The 27,825-nt window shown below is 40.0% G+C and overlaps 1 protein-coding gene across 1 annotated transcript in view; it reads right to left on the reverse strand.

Annotated features, from left to right (window-relative positions):
- Nucleotides 1–823: 823 nt before the first annotated feature.
- The window catches only part of crocc2 (ciliary rootlet coiled-coil, rootletin family member 2), a gene marked incomplete at its 5' end in the record, with an annotated part of 76,754 nt that continues 49,752 nt past the window's right edge, over nucleotides 824–27,825 (reverse strand). The window contains 24 exons of the mRNA XM_079841141.1: nucleotides 824–2,008; nucleotides 2,108–2,287; nucleotides 5,795–5,926; nucleotides 6,167–6,367; nucleotides 7,190–7,339; nucleotides 9,326–9,514; nucleotides 9,596–9,847; nucleotides 10,207–10,370; nucleotides 10,482–10,602; nucleotides 10,944–11,095; nucleotides 11,297–11,681; nucleotides 11,773–11,940; nucleotides 12,190–12,349; nucleotides 12,581–12,819; nucleotides 14,410–14,553; nucleotides 18,248–18,382; nucleotides 18,812–18,991; nucleotides 21,090–21,259; nucleotides 21,612–21,739; nucleotides 22,159–22,352; nucleotides 23,287–23,517; nucleotides 25,478–25,624; nucleotides 26,461–26,605; nucleotides 27,111–27,293. Of these exons, the coding sequence (XP_079697267.1) occupies nucleotides 1,925–2,008; nucleotides 2,108–2,287; nucleotides 5,795–5,926; nucleotides 6,167–6,367; nucleotides 7,190–7,339; nucleotides 9,326–9,514; nucleotides 9,596–9,847; nucleotides 10,207–10,370; nucleotides 10,482–10,602; nucleotides 10,944–11,095; nucleotides 11,297–11,681; nucleotides 11,773–11,940; nucleotides 12,190–12,349; nucleotides 12,581–12,819; nucleotides 14,410–14,553; nucleotides 18,248–18,382; nucleotides 18,812–18,991; nucleotides 21,090–21,259; nucleotides 21,612–21,739; nucleotides 22,159–22,352; nucleotides 23,287–23,517; nucleotides 25,478–25,624; nucleotides 26,461–26,605; nucleotides 27,111–27,293 (4,234 nt within the window). The 3' untranslated portion in view covers nucleotides 824–1,924. The remainder of the gene's footprint in view (nucleotides 2,009–2,107; nucleotides 2,288–5,794; nucleotides 5,927–6,166; nucleotides 6,368–7,189; nucleotides 7,340–9,325; nucleotides 9,515–9,595; nucleotides 9,848–10,206; nucleotides 10,371–10,481; nucleotides 10,603–10,943; nucleotides 11,096–11,296; nucleotides 11,682–11,772; nucleotides 11,941–12,189; nucleotides 12,350–12,580; nucleotides 12,820–14,409; nucleotides 14,554–18,247; nucleotides 18,383–18,811; nucleotides 18,992–21,089; nucleotides 21,260–21,611; nucleotides 21,740–22,158; nucleotides 22,353–23,286; nucleotides 23,518–25,477; nucleotides 25,625–26,460; nucleotides 26,606–27,110; nucleotides 27,294–27,825) is intronic.

Below are 27,825 nucleotides of genomic sequence, written 5' to 3' on the forward strand. Positions count from 1 at the left end.
ATATATAAATATAAATTAAAAAATTAAATATAAATTGTTTTTCATAAATGTATTTAATAAGAACACAAAGTAATTTGTACCTTTTCATTAACATGTTTAGATTTTATAAAATTAGTCAAAAAATTTTTTTGGAGATACAATTTCAGGAGATACATTGTTGACGTTACTATTAAAAATGCACTTCCAATAAAGTGTTGGCAAAAACGGTTGTCATTTTTATGTTGAGGCTGCAGAGGTGTTGTCGGCAACTGATGAATGTAACTAATAAAGTAACTTGTAATCTAACTTAGTTACTTTTAAAATCAAGTAATCTGTAAAGTAACTTAGTTACTTTTAAAATCAAGTAATCTGTAAAGTAACTAAGTTACTTTTTCAAAGTAACTGTGGCAACACTGGTGATATATATATATATATATATATATATATATATATATATATATATATATATATATATATATATATATATATATATATAGTGCATTCCTTGTATATTGTGCTCAAGACGTCTGTTCAAGAGGAGTAAAATATACAAAAGCCCTTTGGATTAGAGATGTACTGAAGGCTTGCTTATTCTCTGAATATCAATTTTCCTCCAAATTAATCATACAAGACAATAGATTTGAAATATGCCTGAAACAACTCCCCTAAAATAAAATGAGATGTTTTTTTTTTTACATAGGGGTTGGTAGGAATCAAATGGAGCCAGAACATCACTAAATATCTTCTATAAGTAGTTATAACTTATTTGTACACATCATAAACTACAGTGATTATCCAAAATATGCCAAAACCAACTGACAGCAATTTTTCAGACCACAAAAATCGGGTTGTTATTTTTCTTGTTTGTATGTTTTATTGACAAAAATTACTTGAGTAATAATTACTTAGTACTCACTTGGGATTAAACAAAACAGTTTTCTAATAGTGATTATATGGAGTAAATGGTAACACAGTATAATTAGTTATTAAGAATATTTTTAACACCCATTAGAGAAACACCATTGGCAAACAAATTAATATGAAAACAAGATAGGTAAGATATGATTCATTTTCTCTCCTGATTCACTCTAGCTGTAATATAGCTGATTGGCAACAAAAACAAGATGTTCTTATTCTCTAAATGGTTGTGTGATTAAATAATGATCAGTAGGTTACAGAGTAGCAAGTTATAAAGAAAGTAAAGAGAAAATAATTATGTGGTTTGATACACAGTTTTGAGGGCTCAGGTAAACCCTAAGTTATGGGGACAAAATGTCCTCACAAAGACGACATTATCCAAAATCCTTGACCTTTTTTCTTTGTGGTCCCGATGAGAAAAACAGCTTATAAATCACACTAAGTGATGTTTTTAAGAATGAAAAATGCAGAAAGTTTTCTGTGATGGGTAGGTTTAGGGGTAGGGTTAGTGCAGGGGGATAGAAGATACATATTGTACAGAATAAAATTCCTTAAGTCTATGGAAAGTCCCCATAAAACATGAAAACACAACGTGTGTGTGTGTGTGGTGATGAATTGAGACTGTGCTTAATGCTCTAAGATGAACAGGGATAGACTTAGGTAGATTTATGGTCTGTTTCAACAGTTTGCTGAACAAATCCTTAAAACAATTTGGCAATTGAGAAGCATTTGGTGAAACAGTGATCTCTTTGTTTGTTGTTATTGGGTTCTTATGGTGTGGATCAGGATTACTTAAAGTATTTGTGCAAATGTAGTCCAACAATTTTCCCTGAGACCAGGTGATTTTGTGTGTTTTTACAAGTAAAGTATGTGTGAAGTATGCATGTGTAACATTTAATTATGCATAAGTCCATCTATGTAAGCACTGGGCCTGTTTCATTGGCCTTTGAGAGACTATAAACATGTTTAGAGACAAAAAGCTTTCAGTTGGTCACCGTGGGCTGAATTCCCAAGACATTATGTTTTTTTAGAGTCCCAGTCTCAGCATCTGCTTCATATATGCTTGCCTCCTCTTCATCTCCTGCTCCAACTGTTCTTTCAGTGTGCAAACCTGAGAAACAGTATTCATCAGAGGCTTCTTGCTATTGAATGTGATGTAAATGTACACTCTTATAATGCATGTGGTCACATCTTTATAGCTTTCTCAAACCTGTTCCTCCAAACAGTGGACCCTCTGGCGGTGAGCTTTCTCCCGGGCCTCCAGTGCTCTCTCTGTCTGCAGCTGGGAGTCCCTCATGCGCTCTGACTCCAGATCCAGCTCTTGCCTGTGGTGAGCAGTCACTTCCATGAGCCTCTGGGAGTGAGTCTGGTCCAGGATAGAGATCTGAGACTGAAGAGACAACACATAACATCCTCTCACAGGTGAATCCAATACACAAACAAAAAGAGCTAGAAAAAGGAAAATTAAATTGATTTTTATATTATTAGTGGTGCTTTGTAAGGCACCTTTACTATTGCTCATTGAATAAACCTCTAACCCTGACCATTGCACTTTTTTCACACAGTTTGGGCTACATGCATGAATAACAAATCATGTGGCTTATTGAGAAGAAATGTACATCTAAACTTTACATGGGCTTGTTTGTTTGCTTGGGACCAAGTACAAATCCCTTTTTATTAAAGCTACACTGTGTGATATTTTCCCCCATCTAGTGGTGAAAAGGTATATGACCATCCAGCGAATTTTAGTTTCTGTTCCTCTCAATTCCGATTTCGTTTCAACTCCTACGGTGGCCGATTTAGTCCAAGATTAACATGGCTTCCAGTTCGACCTCGTCCACATTCGACACGGTGCCTGTGGGATATTCTGTGCGCAGTGGGATGGTTGGAACTCAACTGGCCTAATTATTCGGCTAGAAAGAACTGCAGCTAATCCAGAGTGAACTTTGATGATAGTAATGTTTATTCAGTCATCCAATTGCAAGGCATAAACAGGTTTGCGTGGATATGTACATAAATGTGGTTTCTGTGAGAGAACAAATAAGGATGGTAAATATACATACACAGTTAAGAACTGTATAACTATACTTATAAGTTACATTTGTATGATGTAACCGTAAACCAGAGCTTATTGTACCATATATAGGCGCTAAAGGCAGCTGCATTCAAAGGAGCGGAGCTGCCGCTGCAGCTGCTAACAAGCGGCGTCCGGTTACAAAAGTGTGTGCGCCGCTTTAACGTTAGCACTGCAGTGCGCTCTGTATAACAATTGTTAATATGCCGATCAGACCTGATACATATTTCCATCAACATACATTACAAGCAAATATTTTCTATAAACGAATAAACATTGTTGATAACAAAATAACTGAATGATTATTCAAATAGGTGTGCATTACGCTATTGTATGTTGACACAAAAATACTTCTGAGGTGACATCAACTGAATTACGCAATGACACACTCTGAAACACATCTACAATGACAATAACTATTATTACTCACGGAGTTATTAACGCACAGAAATACCACACAAGGAAAAACAGACTTTTGAGGAATAAACAAGCCAGGAAAACTCCGTATAACTGTTACTGGACGCTGCTGAGATGAAAACTCTCTGCACATGCACCAGACAAGTCTGAACAAGTTGACGCGCACATGCGCGAGGCAGAGAATTTTGTACAGTGCCATCGAGTATTAAAACCGGTTAAAACGCGAAAAGCGAAGCTTGAATTTACGGGTATGTCCCTCTTTGGCTAATGTACTTTCAAGATGGAGGGGCAACATGGCGACCACCGTTAGATCCCATTACCTTATGTATTTTCAATGGCATATTATAAACTTACGAGAATTCTTTATTACTTGAAAGAAGTAAATATACATTAATGAGCACATATATTTTTGAAAGAACTAAGTGTTTTTAGCTAAGAATAGACTAAAAAAGTTACACAGTGTAGCTTTAAGAAAATGTAAAAATATAGTTATTATTAGCATTAATATACTGTATATATTTTTTAATTCATGTAATATAGTGTTTTATTAGCTGGAGTCTATTCCAGCTTCTCTGGCGTAGGCAGGGAACCACTCCGGATGAATGGCCAGTCCATCACAGATTCATATAATAATATAATAAAAGGGTTCTTGACATGCAGGGAAATTATTACATTCTGAACAGTTATTACTATTACTAATTATTACTATCGTTTTTTAAAGGATTGGAGCTGCAATTTCAGCAAGCGTATATTACTTTTCTTTGTTCATTTATTGTCAGTAAACGGCCATTGTTATGATTAACACTGTCCTTCGTAAAACAAAACAATATGCAGTTAAATAATTTTAGCGACATCTAGCGGTGAGGTTGCGAATTGCAACCACCCACCGCTCACCCCTCCCTTTCGAAGCACATAAAGAAGCTACGGTGGCCAACACAGGACAAAGATGTCATTGTCTGAGACAGCAGAGAGTAGTTAGCGCTCTGTAGAGCAGTTTGTCCATTTAGGGCTACTGTAGAAACTTGACAGCGCAAAATGATTTCACTGTAAGGTGACCCAGGTTGTAAGTAGATAGAAATGGCTCATTCTAAGGTAATAAAAACATAACGGTTCATTATGTAAGGTCTTTATACACCACTGAAAACATAGTTATCTATATGATATTGCATTTCTGTCAATAGATCCTCATAAATATTATACACTTCAGCTTTAATAATAAAAAAAAAATCCAAGGCTGTCCAGAGATGCAAATGAGCCTTTTAAAGAGGATGTGTCAAAGCTAACATTTTTTACTCATCCATTTGTCCTATTGTCAGCAAACTCAAGCATGTGAAGTACGTCAGAAATTGACCGGCATATACTGTATCCAGTGTAAAGAGCGTTAGTGATTTGTAATGGGATTTGCAGTACCAGGTTGAAAAACACAATCGCTGTTCCTTCTTTCTGACACTGACACCTTCCTTCTGACACTGAATTTGCAGAGAGGTATTTGATCCAACATGATCGGCACAACACACTTATGTGAGTAAAAAAATGTTTGATATGTACTGATTATGTGTACGTGTCTAACCAAAATAACCAGTGATTTCTGATATGTAACGATTCATGTAGTCAGATGTTCTTTGTCTCAAAATCGTTTGTTTCTGTTTATGTGTCAGTAAATACTTCACATTGTTTCTCTTAGTAGGATTAAAATAATCGTATTAAATTATATAGGATTAAATTATATACAATATATAAAGCGAACAAAGACTCAATCGAACAGTGCGAGTTCATTAGTGACTGAGCTCTGGACTCTCGCCAAAACTCCCGTTATAATCAACAAATCTCTTATTTACATCGTGTTTACACTGTTAGTTATAATGAAAACATTCGCGAGAGTGCAGAAATTGTAATGACAAGATCACTGCATTCATACGCTCAACATGTCTGTGATCGGCTACAATGATCATCACTACAACTTTTCATGTCGCAATCTAAATATAATGCTATACAGTAGATCTAAATATAATGCTATCATCAACACTTTTCATGATTAGTTAACCTTGCCAGCTGTAATAGTAAAAATGTGCAAAAGTTTTGAGAGAGTTTCACATGTAATATTTAGCTATTTCATGTGCCAATCACAACAGTGGGCGGTTACACTAAAGTCTCACAGCAGACACGCCCCTTCAAACAGTGCGTTCAAATCAGAGGGCTAAAATCAGGGTAGGAAAAATGCCTTTTATTTCTAAATTATGACCATTTTTGATGTTAAAATCATACTAACATTACAAGTGCATCTCAGGAAACATAAAATAATAAAATAATGCAGTTCATGACCCCTTTAAGATCAGATTTCAAAAGCTGAGCGGACTAGATTCTGATCAATGAATTATAAATGTCACAATACTCGTAAATGATCACCTGTAGTGTGTGAATCTCGGACTGTGTCTCGTTTAACTCTAGCTCTAGATTTCGTATTTTTTGTTCTTGTTGTTCTCTCTCACGCTCAGCATGCAGTGCCTCCACCTCCTTCCTTTGACGACTCTGTTCCACCTGCACACAACACACGCATACACACACTAAATGTGTCAAGGATAGAAATCTGTTGTGAGCTGTACATTCACGTAAATACACACAAAAACTGCAAACAAGCTCTCATGCAAACTTACCTCAACCAATAATACTTAGAGAAGTTCAAGGTATAGACAAAAGACACAAGACACATCACAGATGATGACATACACAACAAACTGTATTTGAAAGTTAGGCAGTTTATAATAGAGTGACACATACCTTCTCCAGGGTACGTTTTAGAGAGGACCTGTCTTTTCCCAGACGCAGCAGTGTCCTCTCCAGCTCAGCTTTCTCTCCCTGCAGCCGATGTGCAGTGGTTTGTAGGGTAGCCACCTGCTCTTGAAGCTGATCTTTTTCTGCCTGCAGGAGAGCACACCTCTCTAGAACCTCCTGCTCAGCCTGTTGCCTATGTCTCGCAGCCTAGAGAATTAGAAAAAAAAAAAGTAGAATAGACATCTTCATGGCTGTCCAGACCAGAACTGGTTGTAGATCAACATACATTTCAGGACTAGAATGTTTCACCTATGGGGCAAAAACTCCATAAAAAGTTAACATGAAAAAGGTAACAGAGTGTGTTTGTGTCTGGGTAAGATACAGTGTAATGTGCGAGTTACATTACAGTAATGTACAGTTAACATTGAATTTCATCAACTGACATTTTCTTAATAAAAATCTGATATGATATAATACATGGCTGTTTTATTTTATTTATTTATTTTTGGCTGTTATTAATTTTTATTTTGTGGTTTTTACAGGAACAGAGAATTTTTTTAAAAACACTGCCACTCAATGTCACCTGCAAGGACCAAATTATTTTAAAGGGATAGTTCACCCAAAAATGGAAATTCTGTCATCAATTACTCACCTTCATGTCATTTAAAACCCATAAGACTTTGATTCATTTCTAATGAAACCTCGAATATGGTAAACGGAAGCTCAACCATATTTTCTTGATGTGCAAGAACAAATCTCATTCATCAAGCATTAAGCAAGCACGTCCATTTGACATTTGATGTGCTTTAAGTATTTGCATTGATCAATGTTTATATGTGAAACATATAATTTTTTTCTGTCTCTTTTTCTGTCTGTCTCTTTTTTTTACGATCTCTTTATTCTTTCTTAGATGAATGAAAGTCTTGGAATAAAGTAAGGGTGAGTAAATAATCACAGAATTTTCATTGTTGAGTGAACTAACCCTTTAGAACAGTGTGAACTGTAAGAGTATGCGTGTGTGTGCACAACCTCCTGCAGGCCACGTGTCTGTTTGTCCAGTTCGGAGACCCTGAGTTCAGACTCTTCCTGGCTTCTCTGCAGGCTCTGTAGTCTCTCACTCAAGCCATGATTTTGCTTCCTACCGTTTGTCAGAGCCTCCCGTGTCTTATCCAACCTCTCCTGCGCACACACACACAGACAAGTATGAACGGGCATCAATCCACACATGCATAATCAGACACCCACATACAGTTTTAATGAGGAAGCTGTACTTTTCCTCACTACTACCAATTGCCTGTCTTTTTATCCTTTCCCCCTCACTCTCTCTTTCTACTCTGGACCTCTTTTTATTGGCAAGAACAGGCAGGTCTCAAGCAAACTGAAAAGATTTACACTGAGGGCGCAGTGTTTTTGTTTGTACAGCATCTTTAAAACACAGACTCATACTAAGCCTTAAAAGCTCTCCAGAGGAGCCAGAGAAAATTAATGAGTTCAGTCCAGCTTTTTATTGCACCGTCATCAGGCACCTTCAGGGAACAGACAGAAGCAAAGGTAAATACTTTGAAAAAAATCTGGAAAAGTTATGGAACCACAGCATAAATCACTACATATTGTGGCCATGGTAGTAAGATGATCTGTGGTGTTTCAATTAAAGCTGTACGTGAACTGAGGAGAAGTGAGATCAAAATGGGAGCAGTCCTAATTGTGCATGCGGCTGAACCACAATGAACTTAATAAGGTTGTTTGTGAGTTCACGATGAAGGAAAATGATTGACAGTGTTTCTAATAAAGCCATTATAGAGAATTTGCTTGTTCCATCAAGTTGAGATGTTTGAGCTTGTCTTCTGTCTTGCAGTTGTAGGACTTCTGGTGCTAGTATTATATTGCTGCTAGTATGGCCAGTTAAATTATTTATCTCTGCATTTCATTATTTAATAATTTTTTAATTAGTGTGCCCTTGTAGCCTTCAATCAAAGCAACGTCCCCTCCCTCTTGCAATGACATCTCTTCTCTGATGACATATTTACTGGTGCAAGGGCGGGACAGCCTGTCACTCGCATGAAATGGCAGCAATAGCAAACCACTATGATCCAACGAACCAATCAATTCCCGATGGACAAAATCAAGTCCCTCACCACATTTTTTTATTTTCCGAGAAGTTGTTTCACTATAGCCTGGATGCCAGCCGCACTTAGGCCCACCCACAACATTTGAGGTCGGGAAGTTCGGTCTGGACTTGATCCGTTGTGGAGCAACTATGCTCGAACAAGAGCTGTTCGGACAAATCAAATTGTCAGGACGGGCTTTATACGATGATGGACAGTGATGTAATCATGCACGTCATCAAAGAGCGCTTGGGTTGAATTCGTTCAAACCCTAAACGAAGGACTTGTTCGTATATGCATTCACCTTTACTATTTCTCTCAAAAATGATGATCGTGTTGGTAAGTACTCCGTGTATCCTAAAATTCTTTTTTATAACACTGGCAAAGATTTTTTACACTCATCTTCTTCTTCTACTTCCAGCATGCGTGCAGTGGAGTTCTGGGGCACGTTCAAGTTCAAACCGGTGAGCAACGTTTTGCTACGGTTTCCGGGTTGAAGGACATGTTTCCTGGAAACGGTGTGCAACGGGGTTTGAGATACGTTTTCTATTGTTTGGTGGGTGGGTCAAATATGTCAGCCCAATCAGCAGCAACATATAAATATACACAAGCGGTATTCAATAGACAGTTCGCACAATGGGTCCAAGTAAAGTTGTTTACAAATGTGTCCGCTGCAGCTCGGTAGTTGCAACTCTATAGTTGCTACTCTTGCATCATCAGAACAGGGTGTTCAAAGTAGCACCGTTTCCTTTTAAAAAAACGTTTTGTCTGGGCTGAACGCAGCCCTGTTGACAACTATGCGTCGCTCTGTTACTCTGATTGGTTGTAGGTCTTTACAATTCAGTGCAGAGGCATTTACACACCTCATAATCAAAGCCCAATGGAGCAGTATCAGACTCATATTCTGACAAGAATCTGAGTATGACAACGTCAGGCTAGTTTCACTAGGCAAAACATCACAATAGGGAAGAAAATACTATCATGACTTCCGTTTCACGTCAACTTGTTATGTCGAGTTATCAAACTGCAAACTTGTGCACCCTATAAAACCCACACTGACCTGCAGCATCTTCCGGTCATGTTCGCTGGCTGTGAGAGCTCGCTGCAGTTGGGCGGCCTGATCTCGGGCTGATCCTGCAGCAGTGTTGCTGTCAGTCAAGGATGCAGTCATTGCCTGCAGTTGCTCCCTCAACTGGCTCTCCTGCAGTTCTGTATGGGCCAAGGCAGTTGCCAACCTCTCACCCTCAACCTACATTGGGACAAGAGTGCTGCATTATATTGCTAAAACATGAAACATGTCCTTTTAGACACAGTGCAAACCTACACAAACCTTTAGGAAAGCAGCACGCTCTTCACTGTCTCCCAGCTCTCTGCGGAGGTTGTTGAGGCGTTCCTGCAGTGAGCTGACCTCCGCCTCTGTCTCTGTGGCTCGGAGCTGGGCACGCTGCAGCTCTCCCTCCAACCCCCGTCGCGCAAGCTCCAGCCTGGCAGCTCGAGCTTCCGCGGCTTCACAGATCTGCTTCATACGACGGCGCTCGGCCTCCAAACTTTCCTCAGAGGCCTGGGAGCGCTCCAGCTTCTCCTGAATACAACAGTGTATTTATACCGATGATGTGACTACCAGAGAAGCAACTCATCAGAGGTCTTTATTGTGGAGTGGCTAATTCCTGCTTTCTGCATCTGACTGTGATGAGGCAGAGTAAGCTAAACATTCAGAGTATCTGAGGGAAAGTGAGCTGGTGATATAAAATGCATCACCATAGTTGAGTAAAACATATTTTTGCTAAATGATCTTGCATAGATAAACCTACAGTACAAGTTTTTTTATTGTGTTTTATTGGCAGACCCTCACTTCTGTGAAGCCTTGAGGCTGAAAAGTGGGATGTCACTGTTGCATTCAATTTTGTAAACCATTTTTGTGTTAGTGTAGAATGTTTTAACCTGCAGTGCTTTGGCCTCTGCCTCAGTTATCTGTTGGCTGTTATTCATTTTGGCCAACTCTTCACTCAGAATCCTATTTTGTATTTCTCCACGCTGAACTGCCTCATCCCGTAAGGCGAGTGATGCTTGCATCCCCTCTAAATGCTTGGCCAGCTCACGCTTTCCTGGCAAACACACACCCACACATTCACATCGATGATAATCAAAAACAGAGTTGCAAACTGGCCATCACCGAGCAGCATATACCCAAGTGTCGGGCTAGAGTTCCCTCTTACCCTCTTCCAGCTCTCTAATAGATTGTTTCAGCATCTGTATACGTGTGTTGCTTCTCTCCTGAAAGGCCTGCAGGTTTTCTACCTGCTTGCTGAGACTATGCGCCTGTGACTGGGACTCATCCTACAATCACACAATCAGAGAGAGAAGGATGTTTATGTTCTTTTTATTCAATTCTTGTTTCACATTGTGTTGTTTGTGATCCTTCATTCATATGTGCCTGTTTGTGATCCTTCATTCAAGTGTGTCAAATCTTGACATCCACCCTAGCTCTCCTTGGCCGAATTAGTGAACAAATCATTCTTTTAAGTTGGATTTTTTTTTTTAAGAATTGGTCAATACAGTTCACTGAAACAGTCTGCATGACTCAGAAGACTAGCATAGTTATACTATATAGTGTATTTTTGTGGACTACTTTTATGATGCCTCTTTGTTCTTTGTGGTGATGTAGTGGTGTTAGGTACCCGCTCTCTCTGTGTGTCCCTGAGCTCTTGCTGGAAGCTACGCAGCAACATCTGAAGTGAGTCCAGATCCAACTCTCCGTCCTCTCGGTGGGAGGGGGACAGAGAACACACAGGCAACCCACCCACCCCAGGCTGCTCTGACATAGTTTCACCTGAGGGCACATGCACAAGTTTCCATTTAATTCCTTTGACATGTAATTTAGAACACCAATGTTAGAGCAGACCATTGTTTAATAATCTTCAGCCTTGAAGAAAAGAATCCTTTGTAATATAAGAGTGGTGATCTTCTCCTTGACCCTAAACTAACCTTTGCTAAAAAGTCCAGATTTATTATTGGACTGAGAACGCATTACCTTTCACAGGTGAGCGAGTTCTCCACGGTGAGGGGCTCCGTCCACGCTCCCCAGGTGTGGGTGAACGTCTTCCACGGCCACTTCCGAGTGTACGTTTCAGTGCAGAACTGAGAACATTCAACCTGTGCTCGAGATCTCTCCGTATGGCGTCATTCTGTCCCAGCTGCTCTTCCAGCCCCTGGGCCTGGGCCTCTGCTAGACTGACCTTCAGTCCAAGCTCCCTGAGCTGGGCCTGGGCTTCTTGTAGTGCCCCCTCCAAGCGGGCGGCCTCCTCACGCTGCTTCAGTTGGCTTTCCTGAAGACTGGAATCCCGTTGTTGCTGCATCTCTCTCTCCTGGCGATGCGATTCTTCCAGTTCTGCTACACGCCGCTGCAAACCTGCAGCCTTTTCACACACACAAACCAGTTCTAACAATTTAGGCATGTTACTGTACGTGTGTGTGGATGCTTTAATCATGCCAGTTTGTGTGTTGTACCTCCTTCAGGGCTGCCTCTCTGCCAGCGTCACTCTCCAGTACTCTTTGTCTGAGAGTGAAGGTCTCCTTTCTCATTTCCTCCTCTCTCTGCTCTTCCTGAGACAGTCTGGACTGCATGTCACTCAACTCTTGCCCTTGCTGAGTGCACTGACCCTCTAATGTCTTCACCTGCTCACACACATGCTTTTTTATGTAGGTATTTTACAAAAATGGTTGAAATGTACACAAAACTCTAGACAACTGAATTTTATGAAGAAGAGAATGCACTGCAGATCTGGTAAAACAAAATTTTGTTCCACTGTATATGCGTATGGCTAGACTAACAATAAATGTTGTTTAGATTTAGTTTCTAGATGTTCAGGATAATGTAAATATACTAACTACAAAAGAAAAACCTTTGATTTCTATGGCCCTGACCTGTCTGCGCAGTTCCTGCAGTTCTCTGCGCGCCTGCAAGCGCGATCTCTCAAGCTCGCGCATGTTGGTTCTCAGCTTCAGCGCCTCCTGCTGGAGGGAGGATTTACACTCCTCTAAAACTGTCAGCCTCTGTTCCTTCTCCTCTCCCACTCGCTTCAAACTGATAAAAAAAAGAAAAAACAAAGATGAATAGATTTTTAATGGAAATTGGGCCTTACAAGGAAAATGTTTGATATCCCTTTTGATCTTGTTTAATTAAAATCACATCTCAGTGATGATCTGATGTTACTTACTCTGCTAGCCAAGCAAATAGGTAACAGGCATATAATACAGAAGATATCAACATTTGAATATTTATATATTGAACAAACTGAAGACTAGTCTGCTAAACCTGTTGTTTTCAAACTCGGCTCTCTTCACAGCTGTACGGAGTTCATGATTGGAAGTCTGGATGGCCTCTTTCTCTCTCTCAGCATCCCCTAAAGCTCTCTTCAGTTCCATGCCCTCACGCCGCTGAGCGTCCCTGTCCTGCAAACACTCCCTCAGCTCTCGATGGGCCTCGATCAGTTCCTTACGACCAGAGTCCCTGCTTTCTTCCACCTCACTCAGTTCCCTCCTCAAACGCTCCACCTGAAAGAGACAGAGATTAGACAGAAAGATTAAATGAATCCAAATGATTCTGTAAATACAAAATGAGTGATTGGTCATGGTTTGAGTGCAATGGTGTAACTTCATCTATCTAAAATAATGGCCATTTAAATCACACAAGTACGATGAATTGACACCCAGAGGGAGTGAAGACTTTTAACACTCATACTCCTTACGTGGCACTGTTTTGCTGAGGACAATTCAACTTCATTTTCCATGAGATGAATGAAATGGAAACACAGCCTATTAGTAAAATTCCACTGCCTTGTTCCATTCAGCTTCTCAAAGCATGTGAGCATCAGACTCATCCAAAGAGTTCTGCCTCCTTTCAGCGCTGGATTTCAAGGCACATTCTCGTTTGCACTTAAAAATGTGTTCTAAGTGCATGCGAAATGGTTCAAATTTTCGAACACTTTCATCAGATATGCTCAGGGTGAAACTCCTCGCCCATGAAACCACACAGGAATATGACCCACATTCTGGTAATTGCTTGGCTACAGCTAATCATTTTACGGTGCATTTTTTCCCCTAAAATGTAGCCAGAATGCAGAGAGAAAGCGGGAGAAGAAAAACAGAGAAAGACAGGACAGGCTCCAAAGACTGCCACACACAGCAGCAATGATGAGAAACATCAGCAGTGTGTATAAGTGTGTGTAGATGCTTGTGTGTTGAAGAGAAATATGTGTGTGTGTGTTTGTGTGCATGTAAGTTCACTGGGCCACACAAGATGTTTTCTTCTCATAAATCTTAATGTACAAGAAATCAGCCTGTGGCAAACCCACATTGGTTGAATTCATTGATAGGGGGTTGGGTTAGTAGGACAGTGAAAGACAGTTGGGTTAGCGATGACCCCTGTTTAAGAATTGGGGGCGGTGTTTCCATGGAGAATTTCATTACAGCACAAGAACAAATAAACTCCTGAGCACCTGCTTATTTGTGACTCAAAATGTTCATTTTCATATCATAGAGAGATTCTTGTGTTTCACTCCCTTGCTAGCTTTTATCGTTCCCTCTCACCACTGATGGTTTGTCATTGTCTGACCAGGGCAGGCTGGAGGAGGTTTAGTGAAAATAATCAAACAGGAAGGAAGAATCCATCTTGGTGAGTAGACAGCCTCACCCAGAGATGAATTTCTCACCACATCTCACACTAGGTGTCTAAATGTGTGGCCTGAGGTTTGTGCAGAAGTCCATTCTCAAGGTTGAAGTTAGAACTGTACACACACATGGATACAAGCACAAACATGTGTGCTGACCAACCAAACTGGTGACACCTGGAACATGCTCAATACACATTAACCAATGCCAAGTTCAACAAGAGTGTGAGCTAAATTACTCTCCCCAAGACTGCCACTGGTAGGTACAAGTTGGACTCCAACAGGCCTTATGTTGCCTCGCGGCCCAACATAAACTAACTTACCTCCTAACTCACATGACGTTGGATATTTGGCCCTGGCACAAACAGAATTTTTACTGCTCTCCAGGGCTATAGCTTTCTTGTGTTCTGGATGATAAATGTGATTCTGTAACTGAACAACTGGAATGTGAATGTAAAGTCTCGGGTTGTGTGACCTCTTGCTGAGCCTCCTGCCTCTGCATAGACAGCTCTCTGATCTGATCATTTAAGCTGCGCTCCGAAACTTCACGGGAACTCAGAGACTCCTCGAAACGAGACCGCAGGTCCTGAAGCTCTGCCTGCAACCCTAAAACTGTGTCCTGCAGAGAGAGTAGGAGAGAGAAAAATTAATATATAATGTGATAAATCTAGATTAGGACTGTCATTTGATTAAAATATTTACTCTGGGTCATTTTTCTGTAGGCAACAAGTTAGGGTTAGGGTTAGGGTTCAGTTCCTTTAAAACAAAGAAAGCTGTGTAAACCTCACTCCCCTGGCCTCGAAAGGTGTTTTAGTGTGTACTAGCATGTACTTTTTTATTTAGAATACTTTTACTGTCATTTAACGCATACTCTTTAAAAGCACAAATGATTTAAAGTTCCCTTATTGCCGGTATGCTATTTTAAAGTTTCCTAATTTTGTTTTGGAGGTCTCCAACAACAGGTTTACATGCATCAAAGGTAAAAAAAAAAAAAACAGTTTAATTTTATCAGCGTATTTAGCGCGTATTTCGGAAACAGATGATCATTACCATAACTGAACTCCAGCTCCGTTCAGGAGGCTTCCTAAAGCTCAGCGATTGTACACACTGTAAAGACAGTAATGAGGACGTTGATTTTACATAAATCCCAGCGCGAGTCCGAATCGATGATGAAACAATGAGAGAACTCCTTTTTCAACCCGAACCTTGAGCAGGACGTTTCTCAGTGATGCTACTCAGTTACATTATAAGATGTTTCAATTGACTGTAATTCCTCACCATCAGCATTAGCAAGTGCCATCAACAATCAACAATCAACAATCAACAATCAACAAACCTGTGTGTGTGTGTGTGTGTGTGTGTGTGTGTGTGTGTGTGTGTGTGTGTGTGTGTGTGTGTGTGTGTGTGTGTGTGTGTGTGTGTGTGTGTGTGTGTGTGTGTGTGTGTGTGTGTAATGTATTGCGGTGCACATGTGGGAAGTGTATTATTAACAGTGCATACATTAGCCCAGCTGACGTAAACATTAACTTTTGCAAAACAAATCTTGCTCCATCCTTTATCTTTACTCAAACGTACTTTTGAGAGACAATAACTTTATAAACGCTGCACTTTTAGATTTAAAACTTTGCAGGATGTTTTCATTTACTTAGAACTATGTTACACACTACATGAAAGGTAATCCATAATAGGGGCTCTTTAATATCTCAAAATAAAAAATATATATATATTGTACATTATAATGTTGTAATACCTAAATTCACTTGTAGAAAAATATGAATTGTATTTATTTTAATTAATTTATATAAAATAGAACATAATTTTAATCTTGCAATTTATCATTTTAGGCCATAACATGAAAATGATTATCAGCCTCTATATATTCTATATATTTCTCAAACTTCATCAAAATAGGGTAGATCTGAACACAGAATTTCAAATCTGCATTAATCCAATAATGAAAGAACTTTCCCCGCAGCTTATGAACTTATTGCTTCTTATTTCACTCTACAGTGTGAATTATATTTTCACCAATCAAAAATGCAAACGGACAATAAATAAATGATCTGTAAATAATATTTTTCTCCATTTACTGAAAAACACACGCTCCACTACAAACTACACTCTACAATACGGAGGTGATGCAAAAAATATTTCCCTGTTCAAGGGAACTTGCACTGCATCATACTAGCGACGCTTTTGTGTGACTGCGTCTTGAAGCATGTGTGAAATCAGTCCAATGGAATAGCGGGAATGTCACAGGCGGGGTGACGTCATGACTCCACTCCCAACAGGAGCTCTTCGAGGAGAGCGCCCAAGACGGATCTGAAGACCATCATTCTTTCAAAGAAGGCTTCTGCAAAGAGGTCCTGACGCTCATGGTGTCAGGCCTCTAAGGTCAGACCCCTCCAGGGCTCAAGAACAAGTGTTTTTTTTCCCCTCAAGGTTATGCACAGGTGTCTTCATATCTTAGTGATGTGAAAAGAGCCCTGGTTCTTGTTGGGGGCCGTCTGTTGCTAGTAGCCCTGGTTCTGGCTGGTCCGAGTTTGGTTCTCGGACCTTATGTCCCTCCTTGACTGCTCCCCTTGGGAGATTCTGATCAGGAGGGACCTTAATCTTTCACCCCCACCCAGAGTTGTAGAAACTGTGGGTTTGGCCTCTAAGGGGGCCCAACTCATTGACTCAGGTCTCTCGACTGAGGTTGAGCAGACCATACTTCACTCCAGAGCTCGATCCACAAGGAAACTTTATGCCCCGAAGTGGAGAGTATTCACTTTGTGGTGTGAGAATCGTCAACTGGAGTTAACTGCCCGGTTGGTACAGTGCTAGAATTCCTGCAGGAACGGTTCTCTGCAGAGTTATCCCACTCTACCTTAAAAGTTTACATGGTGGCTATAGGGGCTTACCACGCATCTTTGGTCTTTGGGGAGGAATCCATTGGTGACACGTTTCCTTTGTGGTGCATTGAGGCTGAGGCCTGAAATCCGCACAAGTGTACCTGCATGGGACCTGGCCATTGTATTGGAAGGTCTCTCTTTGGCTCCCTTTGAACCCTTGAATTGAATTTCACTTGCTTACAAGGCTTCTGGACAACCTTCACCAATGGCTGTTAGAGCTAATTTGACTAGCAGTATGCCGGCTTCTAAAGCCTTATTGTCAGGAGTATCACTTCAAGATGTGTGTGATGCAGAGGGTTGGTCCTCTCCACTCACATTTGTAAGGTTTTATGATGTGGACCTGGGCTCTGCACCAGGCTCCCAGGTGCTTATGTCTTAGTTGTGTTCGTGGATTCAAATTAGACAGGCACTTGTCAGTACAGTGAAGTGGGTATTGTCTTCCCACAGCATTGCTACTATGACGCAGCGTGAGTTCCCTCTAAAGGGAACGTCTCAGGTTATGACTGTAACCATTGTTCCCTGAGTAGGGAACGAGACGCTGCATCACGCTGCCATACTTCCTGCATGCCTGTGAACGTCTTGATTCGGCCTATCAGAATCTGACATTGTTTGGTCCGTGCTCTCTTTATAGCTTCCTGGTCAGTGCATCACCCCACCTGTGATGCCATTGGACTGATTTCACATGTGCTTCAAGACGCAATCACGCAGAGGGGTTCCCACAGAGACGATTTCAATGCTTTTGTGTTCTCTTGCGAAAATGTAGCATTGCCCCCATAAACTTTGCATTGGCTTGCTAACCCTTTAGGGTCGCTCACAAAACGTTTGCGTTCCCCAGGGAAAATTTGCGTTTGCTCGCAAGGAGCTCAAATGTTTAGCAAGTGAACACAAATTTTCTTGGGGAAAACCAAACATTTGGAGGGGAACGCAAAACATTTGCGAGAGAATGCAAAAACACTCACATCATTTTTCCTCCCATCTCATATTTTTTCCATCACCATCACTATGTCCCTCCATAGTAAAAAAATTATTTGAAGTTGTAAATAAAACAAAGATTATTGGTGTACGTTTTACAATAAAATAATAATTAAGTCTTTATAATTCAACATTTTTCTTTTAATTCAGTGTGTTGCTTGCGGTTTCTTTGTAATTAATTATGAAATTTATTAGCAGTGAAATTGACTGAGTGAAATTGTTTCTACATCAATATTTTTTCAGTGTAGTGTGTGTGAAACTTCCACCGTGAGTTTTTGGGCTCTTCAGCTCCAAACAGAATGCAAATGTTTTTAATGTCAAATTCAATAAATGTGTGAAAAAATGTACGCTATTAAACATTTGATCTAATTCATTTATGTGTTAACTTTACAGCACTAATCTAATAAGGAAAAACATGATCCACAGACATATTTGGATTTATTATACCTTGTCCTGCTCCTTTTTGCTCAGGAAGTCTCTACGCATACGGTCCTTTTCAAGGGCAGCTGTCTCTATGTCACGCTCGAGGATGATAATGCGCTCAGTAAGAGTAGCCTTCTCTGCCTCCTTCTCAGAGAGAACCTACCAATCAAGCACAGACAACTCAAGAGTTAATGCAGTACTCTCTAAAGAATGCTGAGTTAAAAATAACCCAAGTTGGGTTGAAAATGGACTAACCCAGCAATTGGGTTGTTTTAACCCAACGATTTGGTTGTTTTAACCCAGAAATTGGGTTGTTTTAAGCAAACATTTAACCCAACCGCTTGGTTAAAACAACCCAAATACTGGGTTAAAACAACCCAATTGCTGGGTTAGTCAATTTTCAACCCAACTTGGGATATTTTTAACCCAGCATTTTTTAGAGTGTAGAACAAAATTGCAGTGATGCCATCTGCCCCATGTTCTGGCTGCAGATAGGTTTAAGGCTATTTGGGGCTACAGACATGCCTTTTGATCAGATTGAAAGGAAGTTGTCAAAAGGTTTCGACTGAGACACAGATACACACACACCTGCTGTTTATGGCTCTCGGCCTGCAGCAGGGACTCTGTACAGTGTTGCTGCAGTTTGGCCAGTTCTTCCTGCAGCTGTTGCAGCACTCTGCGACTCTGCATGCGCAGCTCCTCGCACTCAGCCCGCAGCTGCGACTCTGCCTGCTCCCTCTGTGCACACAACTCCACACGCATGCGCTCCTGAGACACACAAGACAGGTGCATGTGTTATAAGCATCCAAATACTCTCTTGATCCACAGGAGAGTTTTACAGTTTAGGGTTATTGCATTTCAATTACTTCCTCTGCCAGAATTTCTCTAATGGACTGATACACTTTCTCAGTATTTTTGTCTTGTTTTCCATTACAAATATCTAAATATTCTTAAATTAAGATAAATCTACTCAATTAATCTTGATTTAGGAATTTTTGATATTTGTAATGTAAAACAAAAAAAAAACTAAATGATGTTTTGCATTGTAGTTCTAAATCTACAGCAGTTCTCACTTTACATGTCTGAAATAAACACACTATGCATACTGAGCTGTATTCCCTGCTGGGTACAGCAGTTCACTCCAAAGCCCTGTCCCAAATGCCATCCTAAGCCTTTGCGGTCCTCCTCTGAGTCCTACTTTTTTACCATAAGAGCAGGTGCAGCCATTTTTAACATGAATGTTCAAGGCCTCTGTATCAGCCACGTCCAGTTATTTTAGCTGTCCAAAAAGCTGCTTGATGTTACAAACTGTTCATGGTAACACTTTACAGTAAGATCCCATTAGTTAGCACTAGTAAGTGCATTTACTAACAATGAGCAAAACATTTGTTACAGTATTTATAAATCTTTGTTTTAGTTAAATGAAAATACAACTGTTAATTGTTAGTTCATGTTAGCTCAGGTTCATTAAATAATGTTAACTTTTGATTTTACAAACGTATTAGCAAAAGTTGAAATTAACATTTAACTAATATTAATAAATTAATAAAATGTATTTTTCATTGTTAGTTCATGGTAATTCATGTAGTTTACAAATGGAACCTTATTTTAAATTGTTACTGTTATCATATTATTTTATTTAATATTGAAATCATAAACACACTAGTTTGTAGCGCAAATTATTTTGCCGTTTACCACACTTTATTATTCTTTTAGTTATTAACATACAGTATAGTGGCAAATGAATTGGAAGTCTTCTGTGACAGCTGCATAGGGTTTTGAAATCTAAAATGTCAAATGGGAAACCGTATGGTATTACAAGTGGGCGAGTACGTTTTCTTAATGCATAGACTTTTTATGCATCAATCTGCAAATTTGACTTAAAGGGTTACTTCAGCGATTTAGCATTAAGCTTTGTATCAGTAGAAACCCGGTAGTATATTCGAAATATCGTATTTTCCCCCCTCATGTCCCCCTGAGACGAGAGAATTGTGACTTTTTTTTCTGGAAAAAATCCTCAGATGACGCAAATATCGTCATTTTGCGTCATCTGAGGATTTTTTGGCCAGAGGCTTGAGACTACAGCCAGTAGAAGGAGCTAGTTCCGCATGTTATCAACCCGCCCACAGGGGTGAGATTTCACTCACAGAATGTAAATGCGCACGACTGCTCGGCTCGGGCATTCATAACAGAGCGGTGCGGAGCAAAGTGAGTGTTTCAACTTTTCAATGAATTCCTATGAAAGTTAAACTTCTATAGGCATGATCTGATAACACACCAGACTGGACACGCATTGTGAATGACCGCCGCGCTTACCTCAGCTCTTCGCTCTCGTGATGAATGAAATCTGACTCCTGCTGCGTTTGCGCCGTGACTTTCGTTCGGCTCACTCACGCGTTATTGAAAAGACACGTTCAGTTTTTAATTGTAGTGTCTGTTCTCTAACTGAACTAAATTATTTTATTACCATGAATATCAAAAAGACGTGGGGGCGGTGCCGTGTTGGGCAAGTGATAACCAGTAGCCGTGGCTTTGGGAGTGGCCTCGTTGGGCAGCGAAGCAAGTGCATTCTGGGAGTTGTTGTCTTTCATCCACAAGAGACAAAAATACAATTTCTGTCTTTTCTCTGTCTAGAACGGCACCAAATTCTAAAATAATTTCTCATTTCTACTACATAAACGACCCAGTTTAAATACACATTCATCTTCCCAGCGCTGAAGTGCCCCTTTAAATCATGAATCATTTGTATGAAAGTCAAATCAATTATAAATTGAACTGATACACTGTCAAACCAAAAATTCACCCCTCACAATTACACATCAATTGTGCATTTGCGACATTGCCTATATCTCAATTTCAGGGATACCTTGTGATTTCGCTCAATGTGCAGTTGTTCCTGATGGCTTTGCTGTTTTGTTATGAGGGTTTGTTGTGCGTTTCTATCGGCCAGAGCAAGCTTTAACTCTAAAGCCTGTTTCTCCTGCAAAGCCCGGGACATTTGTTGCTCTAGTTCACCGTGAACACTAGACAGCTCACCTGTGCAAAGAGAAGAACAAGTATATACTCAGAGGAGAAATATGCTTTGTAATGAAAATATACATTAGGGACACACTGAGTTCACATGCTGGATACATGAAATTATAATGCTCTTTGGAATCATCACTACACAATATATGGTGACAGCACCAACACATAAATAGTACAGTGTGGATGCTATCTGTGAGGGGACTTTGTTAAGCTCTAGAGAGAACCTCGACTGACCCCTCAGCTGTTCTCCAGTTCTGGGCTAAAATATGGGCCCCTTGTGGACTATAGCTGGGGCCCAAAGGCCAGTAGGCTCAGCCAAGTCAATGAGAGAGGGATAGAGGCTCCCTGGAGAGACACTCACGCGTCAAATTCTCGTTAGCCTGCTGTAGACTAGCGTTCTCTTCCTCTAGCCTATCCCGGTCCGCCTCTAGAGATGAGGCCAGTTCCTGCCTGTCCAACAGGCCTGACTCTAGAGACTCTCTCTCAACCCTGAACAACGGAAAAAGCAAGAGAGATGGTGAAAAATATAAAATAACAATAATAATATTATTATTAATAATAATGGGTTGTGCTTAGTGTAGTTAATGAACATCTTTAAAAGGTTGTTTCTTTAGCTAACATCCTTCAAGACAGATGAGATGTTCTGGAGATGATTTACACAGCAAAATACAGGCTTAACCTCACAGTGATACTCACAGAAGAGACTTTGTGAAGCTAGGATGAGCTACATGATTGAAAAGGCCCAATTGATAATTACTCAAAAAAAAAAAAAAACTAGCTGAAAACACAGGTGTTTTACTTTGCCTGCCAACCACATACTCCAACATAAATACAAACACTTAGCCCATATAAACACATTAATACACCAAATCCTACTTGCACTAAAACACTAACACACATTGACTCACCGCAGAGCGGCCAGGTCTTGGGCCAGGGCCTTGGATTTACGTTGCTCTGAGGTGAGTTGCACTGTGAGATTGGCTTTGTCTCTTGCCAGTTCATCTCTCTCTTTGCAGGTCTTCTGCAGCGAGGCAGCACTCAGCTCCATTTCTCTACGACATGCGCTCAATTGTTCCTGCATGGCTTGCTTCTGCTTACTGACCTACACAAAACACACACATGTACATGGAAGCATATAAATGAATGTTCACATATTCCTTTTTTGTTTGTGACAAGGAAGAACAGTTCCATTCAGAAGAAATAGACGGGAAACCCACTGTTTGCTGATAGTAGATCAACGTCATGATTATGAATCAAGTACTCAGACAATATCTAATCATTTTGTGGATTGTCAATCACGTCAGATCCTGGATTATGCCAGTAACTGACCACTCAGGAACAGCAGGCTGTCCAAATATTTTCCTGATATGTTAAAACTTTCCTCACTGCACTGCCTGCACTAAACCGTTTGCTAGCAAACCAAAGGAAATTTTAGTTCACTTTACTGCCAAGCAGGTCAACTGAAAAAGCAGCAAGTAAAACAAACAGGGATGTGCTGCAAATAATATACTGTACTAACAATTTACAATATATCTGTGTAAAAATGGAGGTGGCATTAAGATCTAGTGATTTATGACAACTAAAAAACACTACAGTTTTTACATAGTGACACCTCTGTAAAACATGACTGTAGGTGTAGACAAAAAAGCAGACAAATTCCACACTGTCTGTGGCAAAGCTGCGAGCAGACAGATCAACCTTATGATTTATGGCTTTTCTCACTCATTCTCTCTCACTGTGATCTTGCCCGTCTGTAATATCTATCTCTCTAGGCTTCCTGTCCTTCATTTATACTCAAGATCCCCTTCGCCTCCCCCATTCAATTCCTTTGCCACTCATAAAGCACACACTTGGGCCAAGATTCATATTTGGAACTCTTGGAGGAAGGTGTTGAGTACCACAGCAGATGGGTCCAATATCTTCCCTTGGCTTTTTAATGTGACAACAAGACCCATCAGAGCGCAGCTGAGAGCTGTGAATCATGCTGGGTAATGGGGCACACGCCCACTCATTTTGTGAGGATAAGAGCGGCTGACCTGGGCGTGTTGTTCCAGGACTGAGCTTTTCTCTCTCTGCAGGAGGTTGTACTCCACATCTAGTGTCACTCGGGCCTCTTGGAGGTGAATGTGTGAGGCTTCCAGACCACGCTTCTCTGCTGTCAGGTCTAATAGCTCCTGCTGAAGTTGAGCTAGCTCCTCTCTGGCTGCCGCCCGCTCTTGCTCTGCGTCCCGTCTGCGTTCACCAAGCTCTGACTTTTCAGCCTCGACCTGGAAGCAGATAGATCAAAAACAATATCTTTGTGTTTAACATGATGATTACAGTGTTGAAAAGACCAGCCTTGATGGTCGCCATCATATGTTGGGATGTGGATTCTGTTATGTTAGTGTCCATACCAGGCTCTTCTTTGTCAAACAGCTTCACAGAGGGCTATCAAAATAAACAAATGAACTGATACAGATAATTAAATATATTTAAGGCTATTATTTGGTATTACTTTGATTCAAATGTTTATAATAGCATATACCATTCACCCCCCCCAAAAAAAAACTCAAATATGTCAGAAAACTAGAATGTGCAGTGAGTGAACTATCACTTTAAGTCAAGTCCATATTGTGGGAAAATTATTATATTATCAAATTATTTGCATTGGTTTGCATCAAAGACTTTAGCTATACCAAGACAGTTCATCCATATTAATTTGAATGTGAGAAAGTGCAACATGAATATGGTGGTAAAAGTCCCGCCTTCTAAATAAAAGAGACAATCACCGATTGGTAAAGTCATTTATGGGACAGTTAATGTCAGATTTTGCCACAGATTTTAAATATGATATTTAAATGTGAATATGGCAAGCAGTTTTGGGAATTTCAGGATTTCCTTGAGGCAGTGTTGGGGGTAACAAATTACAAGTTACGTTATCAGATTACTTTTTCAAGTAATTAGTAAAGTAACACATTACTTTTACATTTACAAGAAAATGTCTGAGTTACTTTTCTTTTTTTCATTTATTGACTGACACCTTTTCTGTCCCCAAATTGAGTGAAATCGGGAGTAAGGGCAGAGGCGTTGTGTACGCTGTTACTGCGTAAACTAAACATGTCGGTTATTGTAGTTCTAGACTAAATGTGAGCAGGCATTTGCTCATCTCACTAATTCAGCATTCATCAAAATGAATAAAAACAGCGAAATGCAAACTCAGAATATTACGTACAACTGCAATAATTAAATATGTTAAATGACACGATACTTTATGTATTTAATCACAATTTATTAACCAATGTCTTTGCTGCTAACCTTCAATGAACCACTTCAACCATAATAATAAGGAAAAATTACTTTAATTAAATATCACATTTGTGTTTCTTTTCTTTCTTTCTTTTTTCTTCTTCTTCTCCTATATCCTATTCTCCTACGGTTCAGAATGGCAGCACAGCTGAAAGTTTTGTTCTGCTCCCTCTACTGTACATGCGTGAATTTGCATTTCCTTCAGCCTGAAGCTTATTAATTTCACTTTTGGTGTGAAAGGGCATTTATATTTGCCAAAAAAAATCCACAAAAGTTATATTTTGTTATTAAAAAACAAACAAGCAAGCCCAGTCCAGAGGAGGAAAAGTAATGCAAAAGTAACACATTAGATTCCATAAAAAGTAACGAAGTAACGAAATTAGTTTTTACTTTTTTAAAAGTAACTTTCCCCAACACTGCCCGGAGGCATTACAAATATGACCGCAGAGTGAACAGAAGCTGCTTTTCCACCATCGCTCCAAACTCTTCTCTTTGCGTAGCTGTTCCATCCCGTGCTGATTCATTTTACACTGTGGGGCTGATGACATAGCTCTTTGGACTGTACTGGTAATACAATTGCGTCAGTCGTTGTCTTGGTAGCCAGAGAAACTGGTAGTCAGGCAACAGACAAGTGACCAATACTGAGTTTGCGATATCACTACACACATTCTACCAGCCCGGTTCAGCACGTGCTAAGAACCGTTAACCAACCATGCTAAAATTTCCGGTCCGAGTTTGTAATCGCGCCGTGCCACACCAGGCTGAAGTGGAAAAATAATTGAAAAATCGTATTTTCTTCCCTTGAAAAGGAACAGAATGAGTTAACTATAAAAAAAAAACGATAAGATTATTCAAGATAGAATACTTTAATCAATAGTTGGCCCTTAAAAAATACACATAATGAGTAACACTATGCACACTATCCAGTTCCATGACCCTGACCTGTAGAAGAAGACGGTTCAATTCGACTTTATCTTTAGCCAATCCCTCGCTCAGTGCTCCCATCTTGGCCAGGGAGTCCTGAAGCCCTGCATCTTCACTTCGTAGTTTAGTGAGCAACAGTTCCTGCTCAGCATTCTGGGCCTCGGCCTATAGGGAGGCAGTACAAACATCAGTGGGAAGTTTGGCTACATACAATCATTAGCTACCAAGTTCACGTAACCGGCATTTATTTTGTAATCAGCGGTCAGGGTAAAATATGTTTTCAGAGCTGTTTAATAGTGCTAGAGTTCAACCATTACATTTTGTCCCCAGAATGACCTACGGCAGAACCGAGGAAGTGTGGAAAAACTGTAAGCTAGACAGAGCAAGTGATGAAAAATCTTACAAAGGCAGTTTTACATGGTAAATATAAACCACTACAAATAAGCAGAGCTACATAACTCACCAAAGGTCAAAGTAAACTGAGTTTCCAGTAATTCAACAAGTGAGTTGGACATTTGGCAGGGAAAAAAACTCTGTATTTACTTAATGGATAAATAATGCAAAACTGGGTAAACAGTTTTATGACTGGATGTAATTCACTGTAGGAACATGCAGGTGAGAACAGTTTTATACAGACTTAGATCAGGTGTGGTTAAGATGAATGAATGAGTGAATATGTGAATGAAAGAATGAATTAATGACTGAGTAAATACAGTATGTGAATAAATGAGTGACTGAGTGAGGAAGGGAGTTAATGAACGAGTGGTTGAAGAGAATGTGTCATGGAGTAACTGAATGAAAAAAATGGAGTGAATGAGGGTTTTGAGAGAATGTGTTAGTGAGTGACAGTGTTGAAAAATGAATGTGTGATGGAGTGAGTGAATTAATAAGCGAGCAGGTGAATGAGTGTGATGGAACGAATGAGTGGGTGGGGAAATGGATGAGTGAAGAAGTGGGAAGGTTAGTGAATGTGCATTCTGTGTGAATGTGTAGAGCAGTACCCTAGAGAGAGCCTGTGCGAGACTGCTCTTTTCGTCCTCCAGAACCTCTTTCTGTAAAGTCAGCTGATTCAGAGCTTCCTTTAGTGTGACCAGCTCTTTAAGCACATCTGAGTGTCTTGTCTCCAACTGCTCCAGAGTGTGTCGTCTGTAGAAAACAATGCACACAAATTGTCAAGACATAAATACACACCTATCGAGGCAAGACAGCACAAAAATAAATGAAAACCTAAGCACCCTATTGCAGAGCAACCAAATCAGCCGCATGACAAACAAAACATTATATTAATGCAAACACATAGGTACACAAACATATACAAGCAGATATCCTTCTATAAACACACTCATCAAAGATGTTTCCTCATCTGAGTAGAAAAAAAGACTTGAGGTTAAAGGTCACATTCAAAACAATTCTTATCCATATACAGTACATAATAACATGATCAGGGTTGTTACCTTTGACCTAACCAGAAAAATAAATGCATTATGCATCTTCATGTTTAATGGATTTTGTAAACAATACTACTCTGTCTTGATTCAAGGCTACTTTAAGGACAACATGTGCTAGTGATACTGACTGTAAACAATAGGACAGGGAAATAAACAAGGGCCAAGAAGGAAGTCAAGGGGTTTAAGGTTTCGCAACGCTGTACCCCCTCTCAGATTCAGAGCGTTCTCGAGCCAGCTGCCTCTCCAGGTCCTCCCTCTGCTGCCTGAGGAGGTCTCTCTGCCTCTGAACATCCAGAGAGGAGCTTCGCAAACCTTCCTGTTCTGATTGTGCGCATTCCAGCTGCTGCTTCAGGGCTAAAAGCTGCCTCTCAAGCTCTCCTCTTTCACTAGGAAGGGAGAGAAAAAGCGACAGTTGTGGTGAGGTATATTTTGACACTGGAAGGGACATAAAAGCAGTCTTCAGGTTTTTAGTCTGTTGACTTAAACGCCATAATGACACTGTACATCACATCCATGTTGTTAATTGTTTAGATATTTCACCAAACTTTATAGGGTAAACTTTATATTTCAACTGAACTGTGCACGTGCATTTTAAATACTTAAGTTATGTTCTTGCTCCATCCATGCAATAAATGCACGTCATTTAATGTTTCTAGCATATTTACTTTAACTTCTCAGGTAATGTCAATAGTATGACCCATTTAAGGTGCAGATAAGCCTTATTAGCCTTATATACTCAAGACTTAGGGGGGTAGAGTAGAGAACCAAATCTGAGACAGGCCTCTCTTTTAAAAGGGATTCTTTAAAAAAAGGGATTTATCTCAATGAGACTTTTCCTGATTAAAAAATAAAACCCACAAGACTGATATAGAATATATTTATGTATAAACTGTGAGGACTTCATTTCCTCATTTCAGA

This window comes from Gobio gobio (genome assembly GCF_949357685.1).
Source record: "Gobio gobio genome assembly, chromosome: 17".
Classification (NCBI taxonomy): Eukaryota; Metazoa; Chordata; class Actinopteri; order Cypriniformes; family Gobionidae; genus Gobio; species Gobio gobio.